The sequence below is a fragment of the Carassius carassius genome, chromosome 31, assembly GCF_963082965.1.
Source record: "Carassius carassius chromosome 31, fCarCar2.1, whole genome shotgun sequence".
Classification (NCBI taxonomy): Eukaryota; Metazoa; Chordata; class Actinopteri; order Cypriniformes; family Cyprinidae; genus Carassius; species Carassius carassius.
In genome coordinates, this window is record NC_081785.1 from 22,437,844 (window position 1) to 22,454,165 (window position 16,322).

A 16,322-nucleotide genomic window follows, 5' to 3' on the forward strand; every position below is an offset into this window, starting at 1 on the left:
TTTTTTTGTTTATTTGTTTTTTTTATTATTATTAATTTGGAAGGGTTAATAAACTTATGCAGTAAATGCATATTTTGTCAAAATTGATTTCTAGCTGAAATCCTGTGCTCCCTGTCCTGTGATAGACAGGTTAGACTCAACTATGTCGTAGAGTCTAAGTCGAAAATGTAAAATGTAAACATAGTAAAACAAAAATGTAATTAATTTTCTTAATGCCGAAATTGATCTTTAAGCCTAACTTATATATAGGCCTTTGAAAGATGAGTCAGTCTTCCTACACTCTCAAATTACATAAATATTTCTATATAAATGCATATTTTGCAATAAACATAAAATATATTGTTTATATCTTTAATCAATCATATTAATCTTTAAGTCCATTTTTAATATTATGTCATTTGCAATGCTTCATGGGATTGCAGTTCTTTCCCTCACACACACACATATATATTTCAGTTTTTTGACAGTTACTTTGTTGAGATTTTACAGGTCAATGTACTGTTTCTTCTTAGGTTTTAAATACATTTTAATTTGAATGACACCAAAAGCAAACATTGACATTTCGCATTTATATTGTTCTACAGGACACATGACAAAATATGAAGGACATATGTAGTCCTAAAATATGACAGCACTCTGCTCCCCTTACTGAATTATGAATGTCTAACTTTTCACCATTAGTTGCACAGCATAGAGCAGGATGACAAAACAACTTCCCCTCTCTCCCAGGATGTTCTGACAGTCAATCTTTCAGAATATTGTTAGTCATCAGACTGAACGGTCTTCTGGCGGCTGATGATCTTGTAGGCCCGCTGTCTCAAACAGCTGTCTGAAGTCAGACGCCGGGCTGTTTCTCTCAGCTCTTCAAGACTGCTGGAGGAGGCACCACGAGAGGAGGCAAATGATTGAGAGTGCTTCACTGTACACAGGACAAGAGAAGGTGAAGTGAATATATTTAGAGTAAATTTAACTAAAACTTTAAAGCCATTAGGGCAATTCCACAAGATGTGGCATTAGTGTCTTACACATATTTGTAAAATCAGTGAAATAACAATAGCTTATGCCAACTATTAGGCTACTTAATTTTAAACATACAGTGCCCTCCACTAATATTGGCACCCTTGGTAAATATGAGCAAAGGTGGACGTGAAAATAAATCTGCATTGTTTATCCTTTTGTTCTTTCATTTAAAAAATTCACAACTCATCATTGATAGTAAAACAATGGAAAGTGTGTGTGTGTGTGTGTGTGTGGAGTGGGGGCGAGGGGGTCATTATGACATAAATGTTTTCTCTGGTTCACTTTGGCCACAATTATTGCATCGTCCTTTTTTCAAGATAACAGCTATGAGTTTTGTCCTATAATAACTGATTAGTTTGGAGAACATCTGACAAGAGATCAAAGACCATTCCTTCTGACAAATTCTCTCTATGTTGGCACTTCTCTTCAGTTCACCTCACTCATTTTCAGGTCAGAAGACTGGGACGGCCATGAAAGAACCATTAATTTTGTGCTCAGTGATACATTTTTTTTTGTTGATTTTCATGCTTGTTTTGGATCATTGTCCTGATTGAAGATCCAACTGTGGCCAATTGAAAAATTTCTTACAGAGGCAGTCAGGTTTAGATTGTTTGTCTGTTGATATTTGATGCCATTTATCTGAACATATGTCCAAGACCTCTGGCAGAAAAATAGGCCCACAACATTAAAGATCTGGCAGTATATTTAACCGTGGGCATTGGAAACTTTTTATCCCTGTTTGCACCAAACCCATCTGGTGGGTTTGCTGCCAAAATGCCCCTTTTTTAGTTCCATCTGACCATAAAAGCCAGTCATGTTTGAAGTTCCAGACATGTCTGACAACTGAATATGCTGGAGTTTGTTTTTGGAAACCTCCCGGACAACATGTGGTGATATAGGGGCTGTTAAGAGTTTATTGACTCTTAAGATTCAACTAATCTCCCGATTCTCCAGCTTTGATCCTTTAAGGGTCTCAAACTTTCCTCCTCACAGTGCATTAGGATGATATAGACACACATCCTCTTCCAGACAGATCTGTAATATTTGTGTTGATTGTAACTTATTAATTATTGCCCTGATGGTGGAAATGGGAATTTTCAATACTTTTCAAGCTATTTTCTTACAGCCACTTTCTTTTTTGTGAAGCTCTACAACTTTGTTATACATTTTAGAACTATACTCTTTGGTTTTACTCCTTGTGATGGATGATTAAGAACATTTTGGCCATTATGTTTCTCATATTTATAATCCCGTGGAACAGGAAGTCATGGCTGGACAATTTCATGCCAGGGTGAACCCTGATGTGCTATTTTTTTATTTAAATATGAATTTATTATTTGATAAAAATTTTCCAAGGGTGCCAGTATTAGTGGAGTGGATGTTAGCAGGTTAATTTTAATTTGTATATATGTATTAAGTGAAAGTGACGCGACATTCAGCCAAGTATGGTGACCCACACTCAGAATTCATGCTCTGCATTTAACCCATCCAAAGTGCACACACAAACCATGAACACACACCTGGAGCAGTGGGCAGCCATTTATGCTGTGGCACCTGGGGAGCAGTTGGGGTTTCAGTGCCTTGCTCAAGGGCAATACCATCAGTCGTGGTATTGCCAGCCAGAGATTCAAACCCACAACCCTAGGGGTTAGGAGTCAAACTCTCTAACCACTAGGCCACAACTACCATTAAATGTTACATTTTACAAAACCTCCTTCAGTCAAACCAAAAAAGCAGATATAGCAATAACATCATGTGTGCATACGTACACCAAAGTGTAAAACACTTACACCAGTGCTGCCTAGAGGCCCGTCTCTGGATACGGCAACTTTTAATGCGTCGAGCAGCAGCTTTATGCAGATACACAGCATTCTTCATGATGGATGGTAACTTGGCTTCAATCTCCGCAGCACAAATACATTCCTCAAAGAACACTAGAGGTACAATGCACAACGTTAAAGGGATAAATCATCCGAAAATGAAAATCCTGTCATTTAATCACCCTCATGTTGTTCCAAACCTGTATGAGTTTCTTTTTTCTGCTGAGCCTAATATAAGATAGTCTTAAGAATGCTGGCAACCATGCCTAAACAATGCCTTATTATTGCTGCCTTATGCCTAATTATAGAATGCCAATGTGAGTCATTCTATAATTAGGGGTACATGTCATGTCCATGGAAATTTTTCATAACTTTTCATTTCAAACAATGATCACTTTTATATCAGGAAAAAAAAATGCTCATGCATCTACATTAAATCATCCATTTTGTGTATGTACGAGAGATCAGTTTCAACCGTGTCACTCCCTATAAAAACCCCATATGGTTTGTTCCAAAATCACATGTCCTACATGTGCAGTATTTTCCTTTTTTGGAGGGAAATATTATGAAAGTCATAACTTCTCCTCTCCAATATTTTGTCTTTATTTTTGTCTGCACATAGAGTAGATTAATTGATTGTCAACTGTGTTATCAACATGTTCTGGTGAACTTGCGTCACATGTTTTATTTATACATATGTAGAGAAAGTATATAAAAACTAAAATTGTGTTAATTAGCCCCATGTATTTCCTATGTTGTTTCATTACATTTATCAAACATTTGGGAATGTTTGTTGAGTTAAGTTTTTCCTCAGTGAAAAGAAATTGCAGTATTGATTTGGTTGCTGTTGGCAAACTGGGTTTGGATTCACTTGACTTTACAAAATTAATATTTTAATTTATTCATTTATTTTTTTCCTTAATGGTTCAGCTGGAACGGATATTGAAGGAAAGGCTGCCAACATCCCAGCATGCCTGGGAACTCATTCAGTGCCATTTAGAAGCCTCCCAGGATGCACGTCATAAAGACAGTATGTGGTGGCAATGTCCTTACAAATAAGGAGGTTTAAGCATTTCTACTGACTCATAAGACAATGGACAAGCTGTAAAACCACACATACAACAGCTCCCTCTTTTTGCTTTATGGTTACAATAAGCCCTGTGTTTGTATTGGAGGAAATATATATATAAATTATAAAGGCAACACTTTTGTTATTGCCCCCATTTTTCATGAGCTGAACTCAAAGATCTAAGACTTTTTCTATGTACACAAAAGGCCTGTTTCTCTCAAATATTGTTCACAAATCTGTCTAAATCTGTGTTAGTGAGCACTTCTCCTATGACGAGATAATCCATCCTCCTCACAGGTGTGGCATATGATTAGACAGCATGATTATTGCACACGTGTGCCTTACGATGGCCACAATAAAAGGCCACTCCAGAGCATCCCAAACATGCTCAATGGGTCAAAATGCCATCAATAAAATGCACCTGTGTTCGTTGTCCATAACATACTCCTGCCCATACCATAATCCCACCGTCACCATGGTTGACACCCACGTTGACATCAGCAAACTGCTCACCCACACAATGCTATACATGCTGTCTGCCATCTGCCCTGTACAGTGAAAACTGGGATTCATCCGTGAAGATAACACCTCTCCAAAGTGCCAGATGCCATCAAATGTGAGCATTTGCCCACTCAAGTCAGTTACGACAACGATCTTCAGTCAGGTCAAGACCCCGATGAGGACAACAAGCATGCAGATAATCTTCCCTGAGACAGTTTCTGACAGTTTGTGCAGAAATTCTTTGGTTATGAAAACCGACTGTTGCAGCAGCTGTCCGGGTGGCTAGTCTCAGACGATCTTGGAGATGAAGATGCTGGATGTGGTGGTCCTGGGCTGGTGTGGTTACATATGGTCTGCGGTTGTGAGGCCAGTTGGATGTACTGATAAATTCTCTGAAACGCCTTTGAAGATGGCTTATGGTAGAGAAATTAATATTCAATTCACGGGCAACAGCAGCTCAAGCGGACATTCCTGCAGTCAGCATGGCAATTGCACGCTCCCTCAAAACTTGCGACATCTGTGGCATTGTGCTGTATGATAAAACTGCACATTTTAGAGTGGCCTTTTATTGTGGCCAGCCTAAGGTACACCTGTGCAAAATGCTGTCTAATCAGCATCTTGATATGCCACACCTGTGAGGTGGATAGATTATCTCGGCAAAGAAGAACTGCTCACTAACACAGATTTAGACGGATTTGTGAACAATATTTGAGAGAAATAAGCCTTTTGTGTACATAGAAAAAGTCTTAGATCTTTGAGTTCAGCTCATGAAAAATGGGGGAAAAACAAAAGTGTTGCGTTTAGACATGTGCCAGTGTTTGGTAATGCAATATATATCATGGTAATTAATAAGGCACATTCACTCTCTGAAAGCAGATGGCACTACACTGCAGAAAAAAGCAGCCTTTACTCTGGAAACCCTATAAATAAAGCAGCTGCGCTACTTTCTAAAATGTATTTAAATAGCCATTCAATAGGCCAAACTTTTTTTTACGCCCTTGCCCTTGACAGTATAAAACCCATCAAATCACTGTAGTGAGTCAGGAGCTGGAACTGCGAGTATTGGTAAGGACCAGGATAGACTAATATAGCATCTATTCAGCATAGCAATTATAGTTATTTAGATCTTCAAGTTAGCGTAGATTTATCTGTATTTAGTAGGCCTACAGTGGTCAGGATGGTACGTAGGTGTGTTGCTGGTTGCGACAGCACTGCTGGACTGCATAGTTTACCAGCAGACTTTAAAATTAAGCGCCAGTGGTTGCATGCACTTGGCCTGGAAGACTGCAAGTTCCCGCCTAGAGCTCGAGTGTGCAAACTGCGTTTTACACGGGATTGCTTCTCCAACGCAATGGAAGTGGAAATGGGCTTCTCCACACAGCTCGCGCTGAAGAGCGACTCGGTGCAGGAGTTAAGACCGCAGTTTGAGCCAGCGGCTCGAATCGTTATGAACAGACACCTCGACACCCTCCACTAAAAAAAAGTGGGGGAGAAAAGTCCTCTACTTCAAATGATCGCTCTGTTGCAAAGCTACTTGCGTCATTACAGTCACACTCCATTTTAGCGACTCTTGACAGCAGAGCTCAATCAATCCGTCACTGCGGGTCTCAGGATCACGCCGCACTCGCTCAGCCCCGCCCTAGGTTCGTCCCCTCTATCTCCGCTGTGATCTGCCCACTTTTCAGCATTTTTCAAATATTGTCAGTGGGTGGAGTCAGGCTCTGAGCAGGGGTTTAGTTACACTTTAATAACGCATTGTTAAAATTGAAAGTTGCAATTGTGTAATTTAATGAGCTAACATTACTAAGAGTTGTATTTTTTTAACAAAGGTTAATAACTTCTAATAATAAAATAATAAGCCCTCCCGGAACTCATTGAGATTGCATTGCAGTGCCTGCAGTGTATATATATATATATATTAACCTGAGAGGTTTCTGTTCAGGTAACTTAAACTTTGAAGATCCAAAAAGTATTAGAACATGGCTAATGGAATGTACTCACTGCGGAGATGGCTGACATCTCCTTTCATTCTTTCATCCCTCTCATGGGTGCGTTCTATTGCATTTAGACCCTGCTCTAGATCTTGCAGGGCCTCCTCAGCCAATTTCAGCCTACGCTCCAGTTCCACACGAGACTCCATCTCCGCCTGTTACACACACACACACACGCATACACACAAACAACATATAATGTATATTATGAAGACAGAGTGTACGGGAGATACATTTAGAAGGGAGAGTTATGGAGGAGGAGACAGACATGGGCCTTTTAGAATTTCAATTGATTTTTCTATCAATAAGAAGTGATAATAGATGTGCAGATGATCCACAGATGCAGGAGAGGTAATGCGATACATACAGTATATTGCATGTAACCTAATAACACTGTATGTTAGTTCCAAAGCAAAATATCATACCACCCTTAAAAGAATAATAAAATGTTTGCAATGTACCACATTCAGAGTTACATCCAGGTTTTTTTTTTTATTTTTGCACTTTAGTTTGCACCTTCAGCTCTTCTTCGGTGTGCTGTTTGTCTGCTGTGAGCTGTGTGAGTGACTGCTGGAGAGCTTGAGCTTGAGAAGAATAAAACTCTCTCTCCTCCTGCAGAACTTTGGCTCGCTTTTCATTTTCTTTCAGCCTGCAAGGAGCGACAGAGAGAAGGTCTGGCTTACGGTCATCAAAACAAGGCTGTAGGAAAGAGAGCTCTGGAGTGTGGTTAGTTAAAAAAGATGCCAGAGATGCTATATTTGCAGAGGCTCACTGTTTCCTGTGTTAAAGTACAAAATCAGTTATAATATTAATTGGCATTCTTTTCCTAATATTTACATGAAATATAATTCATTTGTAATTTATTATTTATTTATTTATGAGTACAGATTGCTCCATAATACATATTATTTATTGAATATTACCTACTATTTTTAGTATGTAAAACAGATTAGTCAAAAGTATTTTTTTGTTTGTTTGTTTTTTCTACATAGTGTACAGTATGATGGCGTTTAGGTGCCATGTAAAAAAAAAATAAGATTATGAGATTATAAAGTTGTAATATTTCAAGAATAAAATAGAAATGAGAATAACGTCAAAATATTTAGAGAAAGAAGTCGAAATATGAGAATAAAGTCTAAATGTTTGTAAAAAAAAAAATGTGTTGTAATTGACAGCGCATGGTCGGGAAATGTCCTGCCTCTTACCAAAGCAGCCTGCTGCGAGCTTCAGATTAAATATTGCATCAAAATCAAATCAATTAGAGCGCGATTTACACCGGGATGATTATAACCACTCTAATCTCGTCTGTCTTAGGAACACTAGCGCGTCTCCGACATAGTGATAACACTCGTTGTCTTCTCTAGTGCAGCTCAACCAGGTCTCATCCCACTCGTCAATCTTTGTGATATCACAAATCCCGGAAAATATGCGTTGTAGTCCAAACGAGTCGTCCGTTGTAGTTTTTGAAAAGTAATTTATGTAAAAAAAAATATATATATCTCCTTTTAAACTGGACTTTGAGTTTGGTAAATCTGCAGATCTTTTTTTGTGCTCTAACAGCAACATTTCAGGCTAACTAAAGTTAAAGAAAGTGAAAAAGCATAATAGCACCCCTTTGAATTAAACTGTTTTCTTTGTGAAAATTCCAAATTTGTGAAAATTCCACCACCTACTCCACAAAAACGTCTGTGGCACATGTTGCCTATTCAGTTAATAAAATGTTCTAAAAGTTGAAGTGGGCTCAAACTCGTTAACATAGGCAAAGTTATATTGTTTTATTTTGGTAGCCTGTAGGCTATAACATGTAAGTGACTAGGCCTATTCACAAGCTGTTTTATTCATGGTATAATACAATAAATGATTGGACATAATATTTACCGTCTTCCATTCATTATTTGTAGCACGCCAACCACCCAGTAATCACAAATATTTTGTGCTTTGTTGCTTTTAATATAACACAGCTCAGCTTTATAATGCTGTCAGTTTTATGACGAAATACAAATTCTAAATGTGTTTTCCTCTTTATTTCAAGTAATATTTCACCTTTATTCTCGTAATTTCGACTTTATTTTTTAAATATTTAGACTTTATTATCGTATTCTTACATGGAACTAATTTGTTTTGTTGTTTTTTTTGCTAATTTTCTGCATTTCTGAAATAAAGGTGATTTTGCATTTTGAATATAAATGTATATATTCAATTTATAATGTCATTTTTGTCTTATGTCTTATTAATTTTAATAAAAGTTGAATAAAAGTTTTGGGAGTCTAAATAGAAGTAGTAGCCTTTATATTTAATCATATATTCAAGTAATCTCACATTTTTTTAAAGAGTAAACAACAGTTAGCAGAAAGATTTAGTTCACATTTTTGGAAACTAAGAAAAAAAAATCAATGATATCTGATCAATTTGTTGTTTATAAAATTGTTGTATCATGCGTAATGGACCATACGGAAGAGTCATATTTATTTATATCCTGCTTTTGAGGTCATTCATACCCGCTAGTCAATCCACTCTCTGTCTTTTGTGCTTTATTCACATCTAATCAATAGACTGGCTTATTTAGGGATCAATGTACATTTCCATTGTAATGTTTTCAACAGTCCATTTATTCTAATGCACTTCCTGAACAAACATAGCTATAGACATTCCAAATTAATCTTTTTTTCTCCCCCTGGAACAGGACATTGCTGTATACTCTGAAATCTCTAAAAATGAAAATATTTTGTAATGAAACATTTGCATCATCCAGATTTTCTCACCTTTCTTCAGCCTGCTCTTTCTCTTTAAGCAGGCTCCTTATCCGCTCCTCGATTTTACGCAGGTTGCCCTGAAGCTGCGACTCTGGATTCTGAGAGTCTAAAGATGCCCGCCGATCACTTCCTGTTTCAGCCGCATCCTGTCCTCTTTCTCGCAGCAGCTCGAGGGTACGCTTTTTCTCTTGGGATAACTCCTGAAAAAACAGAATCAGACTTTTGCTATTGACCTTTTTTTGTTTTTAATTGGACACACTTCATGGATAATAACAAGCCAGAACTTCATTGTAAAATGTCTTTCATATAACTCTCTTTAGTCACATTTTTCTCATATTAAATAATTTCACCTCAGATCAGTCCTGTTGCATGGTAAAATTTTATTTATTATTATTATTTTTTGAATATTCTATTTTAAAATGTTTATTTCCTGATACCTCTAAAGACTTCTGCAGAAGTGTGGTAAGATTATGAAGCTCCTCCTTCTCACTTTCCACTCCTGTGAGACACTGAGCAGTACCGTCCAGATCTCTACCAAAACAAAGCAATATAAAATGTTTCAAGGGAAGTTCCTCTGTTCGGGCTAAATTTAACAGACTAATTATTCATGTCATATTTTATTCATACAAAAGCTGGATTGATCTCAAACCCCATTTATTATGGCCGGAGAAGTTTGTCATGAAAATTGGATTAATTCACAGACCGACAGACAGACAGACAGACAGACACACAGACAGACAGACACAGACAGACACAGGCAGACACAAACACACACACAGACAGACAGACACAGACAGACAGACACACACACAGACAGACACACACACAGACAGACAGACAGACAGACAGACAGAAAGACAGAGGCAGAGACAGACAGACAGAAACAGACGGATACACAGACAGACACACAGACAAACAGACAGACACAGACAGACAGACAGACAGACACATACAGACAGACAGAGACAGACACAGACAGACACAGACAGACACACAGACAGACACAGACAGACAGACAGACACATAGACACACAGACAGACAGACAGACAGACAGACACACAGACAGACAGACACAGACAGACACAAACACACAGACAGACAGACACAGACAGACAGACACACACACAGACAGACACACACACAGACAGACAGACAGACAGACAGACAGACAGACAGACAGACAGAGACAGACAGACACAGACAGACACAGACAGACACACAGACAGACAGACAGACAGACACACAGACAGACACACAGACAGACAGACAGACAGACAGACACACACACACACACACACACACACACACACAGACAGAGAGACAGAGACAGACAGACAGACAGACAGACAGAGACAGAGACAGACAGACAGACAGACAGACAGACATACAGACAGACAGAGACAGACATACACAGAAACACAGACAGACAGACAGACAGACAGACAGACAGACAGACAGACAGACAGATAGATAGATAGATAGATAGATAGATAGATAGATAGATAGATAGATAGATAGATAGATAGATAGATAGATAGATAGATAGATAGATAGATAGATAGATAGATAGATAGATAGATAGATAGATAGATAGATACTGGATGAGTGCCTTACAGTTTAATTTGATCTTGTTCTGCTCTCAGCTCTTGAACCACTTCCTCAAACTTCTGCTTTTCTTCCTCCAGCAATTGATTCAGTCTCTCCAGCTCCTGCAAAACACAGACACACTCACATGAACACACATACACATATTTATCCCATCACTCAATTTACATGCACTGATTGAATATCTAAACATATCTGTGTACAAACCTACAGCAATATACATAAATACTGCACATGTGGACATTTGTTGATGTAAATGTATAAATATATAAATATGAATATAAATTGAGAGCTAACCTCCTTCTGTTCTCTTTGCAAGCACAATTCTTCTGTCTCCTCCATGAGCTTATCTGACAAAAAACAACAAAAAAACAACACATTTAATAAATTAGAACTTTATGGGAGAAGAAAATAAATGTGAAGGCTAAGAGAAGATGTGACCATACCCACGTATTCCTGTTTTTCCTTAGCCAGCTGTAGGCCTTGAGCTTCAAGACTCTCAATCATAGCCTCTCCCAGCTGAGCATTCCTCCAGGTGCTTTCATGAACACACACACACACACACACATACACACACACACACACACACTTTTGTTTTTGTGAAAAGTAGGGACATCCCATAGGCGTAATGGTTTTTATACTGTACAAAAACTGTATATTCTATGGCCCTACACCAACCCTACACCTAACCCTTACCCTCACAGGAAACTTTGTGCATTTTTACTTTCTCAAAAACCTCACTCTGTATGATTTATAAGTGTTTTGAAAAATGGGGACATGGGTTATGTCCTCATAAGTCACCCTCTCCTTGTAATACCTGTGTTTTTTACAGAGATGTTGTTAGAAGTTCACTCACACTTTTCCTGACTCTTGTAGCATTTCCACCCACTGGCTCTGCTCTGACACCGATTCAGCAGCCAGGACAATGTTTCCCTGCAAATGATAAGCAAAAAGGTTCTTAAATTAAAATTTAATTTAATTTAATTTAATTTAATTTTTTATTAATTTTTTATTAATTTTTTATTAATTTTTTTAGATAAGCAAAAATAATTTATTTTATTTTAGATGAGCAGAACAATTTATTATTTTATTTTATTTATTGTTTTAGAGATAGACTCCAGTGACAAGATTCTAGTGAATCTGTTTGTCCTAAACAGCTCTTTTTTCACATAAAGTAGCTTTGAAAAGTATTGGTACATCCCATTCTTTTCTGATAGGCCTATAGTTTTGGGAAGCCCAACTGACCTACCGGTAAGCCCCCCCCCCCCCCCCCCCCCCCTCAGATGCAGATGAGCCAATGGCAGTCGAGTATCAGTTGCATGTACCCTCGCTTCGAGTTACCCACCATATTTATTTTATAATATTTTATATATCCTTCCATGGAATATTTAATTCCCACTTGAATGGTGGACCTTCTGTATCCAAAAGTGTGCAAACACATTGTGGGACAAGGCTTGCACATTGACAGCTTTCATTGTGAGACATTGAGCAACAGTAACTAAGGGGGGCAGGGCTTACTGATAGGTCAATTAATTGTGGTGAACTGGTTTCCGAAAAAAGAAGAAGAACTAGAATAGAATAGAATAGAATAGAATAGAATGTTTTTACTGTGAAGTCCTCATGGTTGATAACCATGGCAAATGGCATGCCTTGATCTTCTCTTGGCTCAACGATGCATCCACCTAATGGAATCACCCCCTTGAGGAAAGGAAAAAATACATGTCATGCCCATTTAAAAAGTATATTTAATAATAAGTTGGTCATGTTTTGCTTACATTACTTACTATCTAATTCCTTGGTTATATTATGAAAGAGAGCAATCTTCAAACAGCTGTGCTGATATTCAGTGCAACAACAGCTGCACATCTTGGTTGCATTATATATATGATTATATAATTAATAGTAAAGTAAAAAATTAGTGCATTAACGCAGGCGATTATTTTATTTTATTTTATTTTATTTTTTTAATTTAATTTAATTTAATTTAATTTAATTTAATTTAATTTAATTTAATTTAATTTAAGAATATTTAACACAGAGGTGGAACCAGTGTTCAAATTGTGCTAAAGCATTTGGGGGGTTTGGGGGGGGGGTCTTCTGTTCCTAACCAGAACACCCAAAAATAAATAAATAAATAAATAAATAAAATATATATTTCTCCATGAGAATAAATGTAGTGGTGAACTTAGCACGTTTCTTTTGATCTCTCTTAAGTTTTTGTGGTTGTTTATGATTCTTTTTCTTTCTTATACTCGTTATCGCTCAGAAAACCTAACAACCTAGTGGCTGTTCATTGATTCTAAGACAAAAGTTTATTCAATATCAGTTAATTTGGTCAATTAATAATCAATGAAGCTGGCCAATTAATCTCTTATTTACACAATTCATACATCGCACTTTGTTGCTTATGATGAGAACATTTGCAAGATTAATTTAGCATGCGTGCTCAAAAATGCGATGACTAATGTGGATGCCTCTGATTGGCCATTGTGTTCATAAACTCAACAGAATCGTGTGCGACTGGTTATAATGTGCAACTCTGTAAAAGTCCGTAAAAAAAAAAAAGTTATATCAGTGACATTGAGCAGGTCTAAATTTAATACAGCAATCAACACTTTTCATTTAATTAATTTTTTGTATTAGTTTAATGTTTCAAGTATTATATATATATATATATATATATATATATATATATATATATATATATATATATATATATATATATATATATATATATATATATATATATATTATTATTATTATTATTATTTTTTTTTTTTTTTCAAACCAGGGGACCCCCCAAGTTAATTTTGTTTGTTCTTTGGGGTCCTGTACTATCAGTGACAGCATACTCGCCTTCAGTCATAAAAAAAAAAGACTATCATTAAACAAATTAAACTTCATGTCATTAACCAAATAAATAAAATACACCATCTTTATGTTGTTTCTACATTAATTGAACCTGAAATTATTGCAATATAAAAGTATATTTAAAAACTTTACTGTTAGGTGGGATTAATCGCGAGAAATTTCAGAAAAAAATATATGCAATTAATAAAGTTATCACAGATGTCTGTGTACCTTTGGATGAATGTTGAAGTATCTATTAGTCTCAAAGCTTTTTTTCTCGTTCTCAGCATAGTACAAAATAAAACTATCCTTGATGATGAAGAATCTGTTACGAAAGCACAAACAGCAACAAGAAATTCAATAATAACCTCACAGCTAACACTGCACATAATGAAGACATTCTGTCCATTACAATAGGTACAGTACAAAAAATAAAAAATAAAACACCTGGGAGCACATAACATCTCTATAGATCGGACTTACTCAGCTGTAAAGGCACATTTAAAGCTCATCTCAGTTCAGTTTATAATGATAGGTTACTCAATATCATCTAAAGCTTTTAAAGTGCATTACACAACAAGGCACCACACAAAAATAGAATGTGCTTAGACTCAGTGCATAACAATCGCTACACAGCAAAAATACTAATAAATATGTAGCTTTTCCTTTTGCCTCACTATACTATCTATTCTATAACATTATATATTTCATAACCCTCCAATGCTGACCAGAACAACAAATTGTGTGTTCATAGAAAGTACTAATATTGAAAAACTAATATATTTATACTTTTTAATATATACAAAGTCTTATAAATGCCTTTAATCTTGTTACACATAGGTCCCTAACATTACCTGCGGGACCACTTGGCTGAGGGCCTCCCAAAAGGTCTCTTCCACAGAACCCCATGCAGTTGCACTTTGGTGCTGATGTCCAAAGCGTCCGAGTCAGCTTGATCCATGGAGATCCGGGGCGAGAGTAAGGAGGGTCTGGACGAGGAGAACATAGCTGACTATTTCACAGGAAGTAGGAGAGGAGGAGGTGTGGTAAAAGAAAAATGTCAATAGAGTTGAAACAGTAGCATGCAGACTCTCCTATAATCCTATAGAGCCGCATTCAAACAGACAGAGCTTCTGATGCACTCAGCAGTCATTCAGCGATGTGGAATGATGCATCTGCCAATAGTGACGTCAGCTGATATCGGACAGTGTGGAAACAGAATCAGAGAAGGAGGGAGGAATAGATAGAGATTTAGTATTTTTTATCTGAGGGACGTCAATGTGATATTTTTAAGAGAAAAACTATTAATATAAGGATTACATCACTTTTGATGTAAGATCTGTCTATCGAACACTATCTCACGACCAATTCGTACGTATTTTACGAGGTGGCTTATTCGTACGAATTTGTACGACCTCACTCGTACAATTTTATACGATTTGTCTAAACCCCAGTGACGGTTAGTGGTGGGGTTAGGTGTAGGTCATTCGTACAAATTCATACGAATTGTGCAACTCGTAAAATACGTACAATTTGGCAAAAATTGCATGAATTTGTACGAGTGTGGTCATACGGATCAATAAAGATGTGATGTGTGAAGAATGATACTGTTTCCAGTCAAACTGTAATTCTGTCCAAATCCAAAATGCATCCAAATATTAATTCTTTAATGATTGTAATTGTATTGTACAAACTGAATTGAATACTTTTCATTTATCCATTCATTTATTATGTTTATTTTCTTTTATTTATTTATTACACAGGGACACAAGTGCCTATAGTTACCAAAAAATATTTTAGACAGGTGGGGAAAAGAGATTTCAAATGTTGTTCTTACATAAAAGAGCAATCTGTCCAATTTTACAGGCAGATTAATCTGCTAAAGAGCCATTTGGTGGTGTTGTGTGCATAAATGTTAGGATAACAGATGTATTCCTGTCCAAACAACTTTAGCAAATAAATTATGGCTCTATATGCTCATAAATCTGCCATATTTACAGTGATTTGTCTTATCATTGAATGCATGGTATCATACACATTTATGAGTTTGTAGTTTGCTGATGGATCAGGGATTATTTATCCTAACACAGCTCCAGATCCAGTGGATTTATATTTAATAACACTTTGTCTGTGACTTTACACATGGACTAAAGGTTATTTGCATTTTACAGTAGATCTTTGTAGATTGATACCACAGAAAAAATATTTTCATCTTGCAAAACAAAAATCACTTTTACTAAAGTACTTTGTTGTATTAATTAAATTATTATATTATAGAGTTTATGAGCAGAAAATTGAAGATTGTACTTTGTTATATTACATCATAAAATATCTTGATACACATCACATTAACGCATTTGTAAATTGCTTATAATATTATTATATATTTTAACAGAGGCATTTTAACAGAGTTACAGCTTATAATGAAAATATGCAGGATACTATTTCTTCCTTCTGCAAACATAATTTTTATGAACAACATTATACCATTAGGTAAGAATGCTAGCTTTAGATAAAAATGAATTTTGGCAAAAATAGTTGTTTGTGGTGGAATTGATGAGCTGTATATATATATATATATATATATATATATAATTTTTACATAAATATTTAAATGATTCATTCATGAATTCATGATTATTTATCTGTATTTGGATATTTTTAATATATTATTATTATTTAATGAAAGTTTAATATACGTCTATTATTAAA

At 36.2% G+C, this 16,322-nt stretch overlaps 1 protein-coding gene across 1 annotated transcript; it reads right to left on the reverse strand.

Annotated features, from left to right (window-relative positions):
* Positions 1 to 501: 501 nt before the first annotated feature.
* On the reverse strand, positions 502 to 14,780 carry LOC132112126 (pleckstrin homology domain-containing family D member 1-like). Its single transcript, XM_059519709.1, has 13 exons — positions 14,465 to 14,780; positions 13,842 to 13,935; positions 12,369 to 12,458; positions 11,617 to 11,693; positions 11,207 to 11,298; positions 11,058 to 11,110; positions 10,770 to 10,864; positions 9,592 to 9,685; positions 9,164 to 9,354; positions 6,918 to 7,050; positions 6,412 to 6,556; positions 2,811 to 2,954; positions 502 to 919 (listed from the first exon to the last, which is right to left on the reverse strand). The coding sequence occupies exons 1-13, from the start codon at positions 14,614 to 14,616 to the stop codon at positions 762 to 764; spliced, it is 1,518 nt and encodes a 505-aa protein (XP_059375692.1). The 5' UTR covers positions 14,617 to 14,780; the 3' UTR covers positions 502 to 761.
* Positions 14,781 to 16,322: the final 1,542 nt, after the last annotated feature.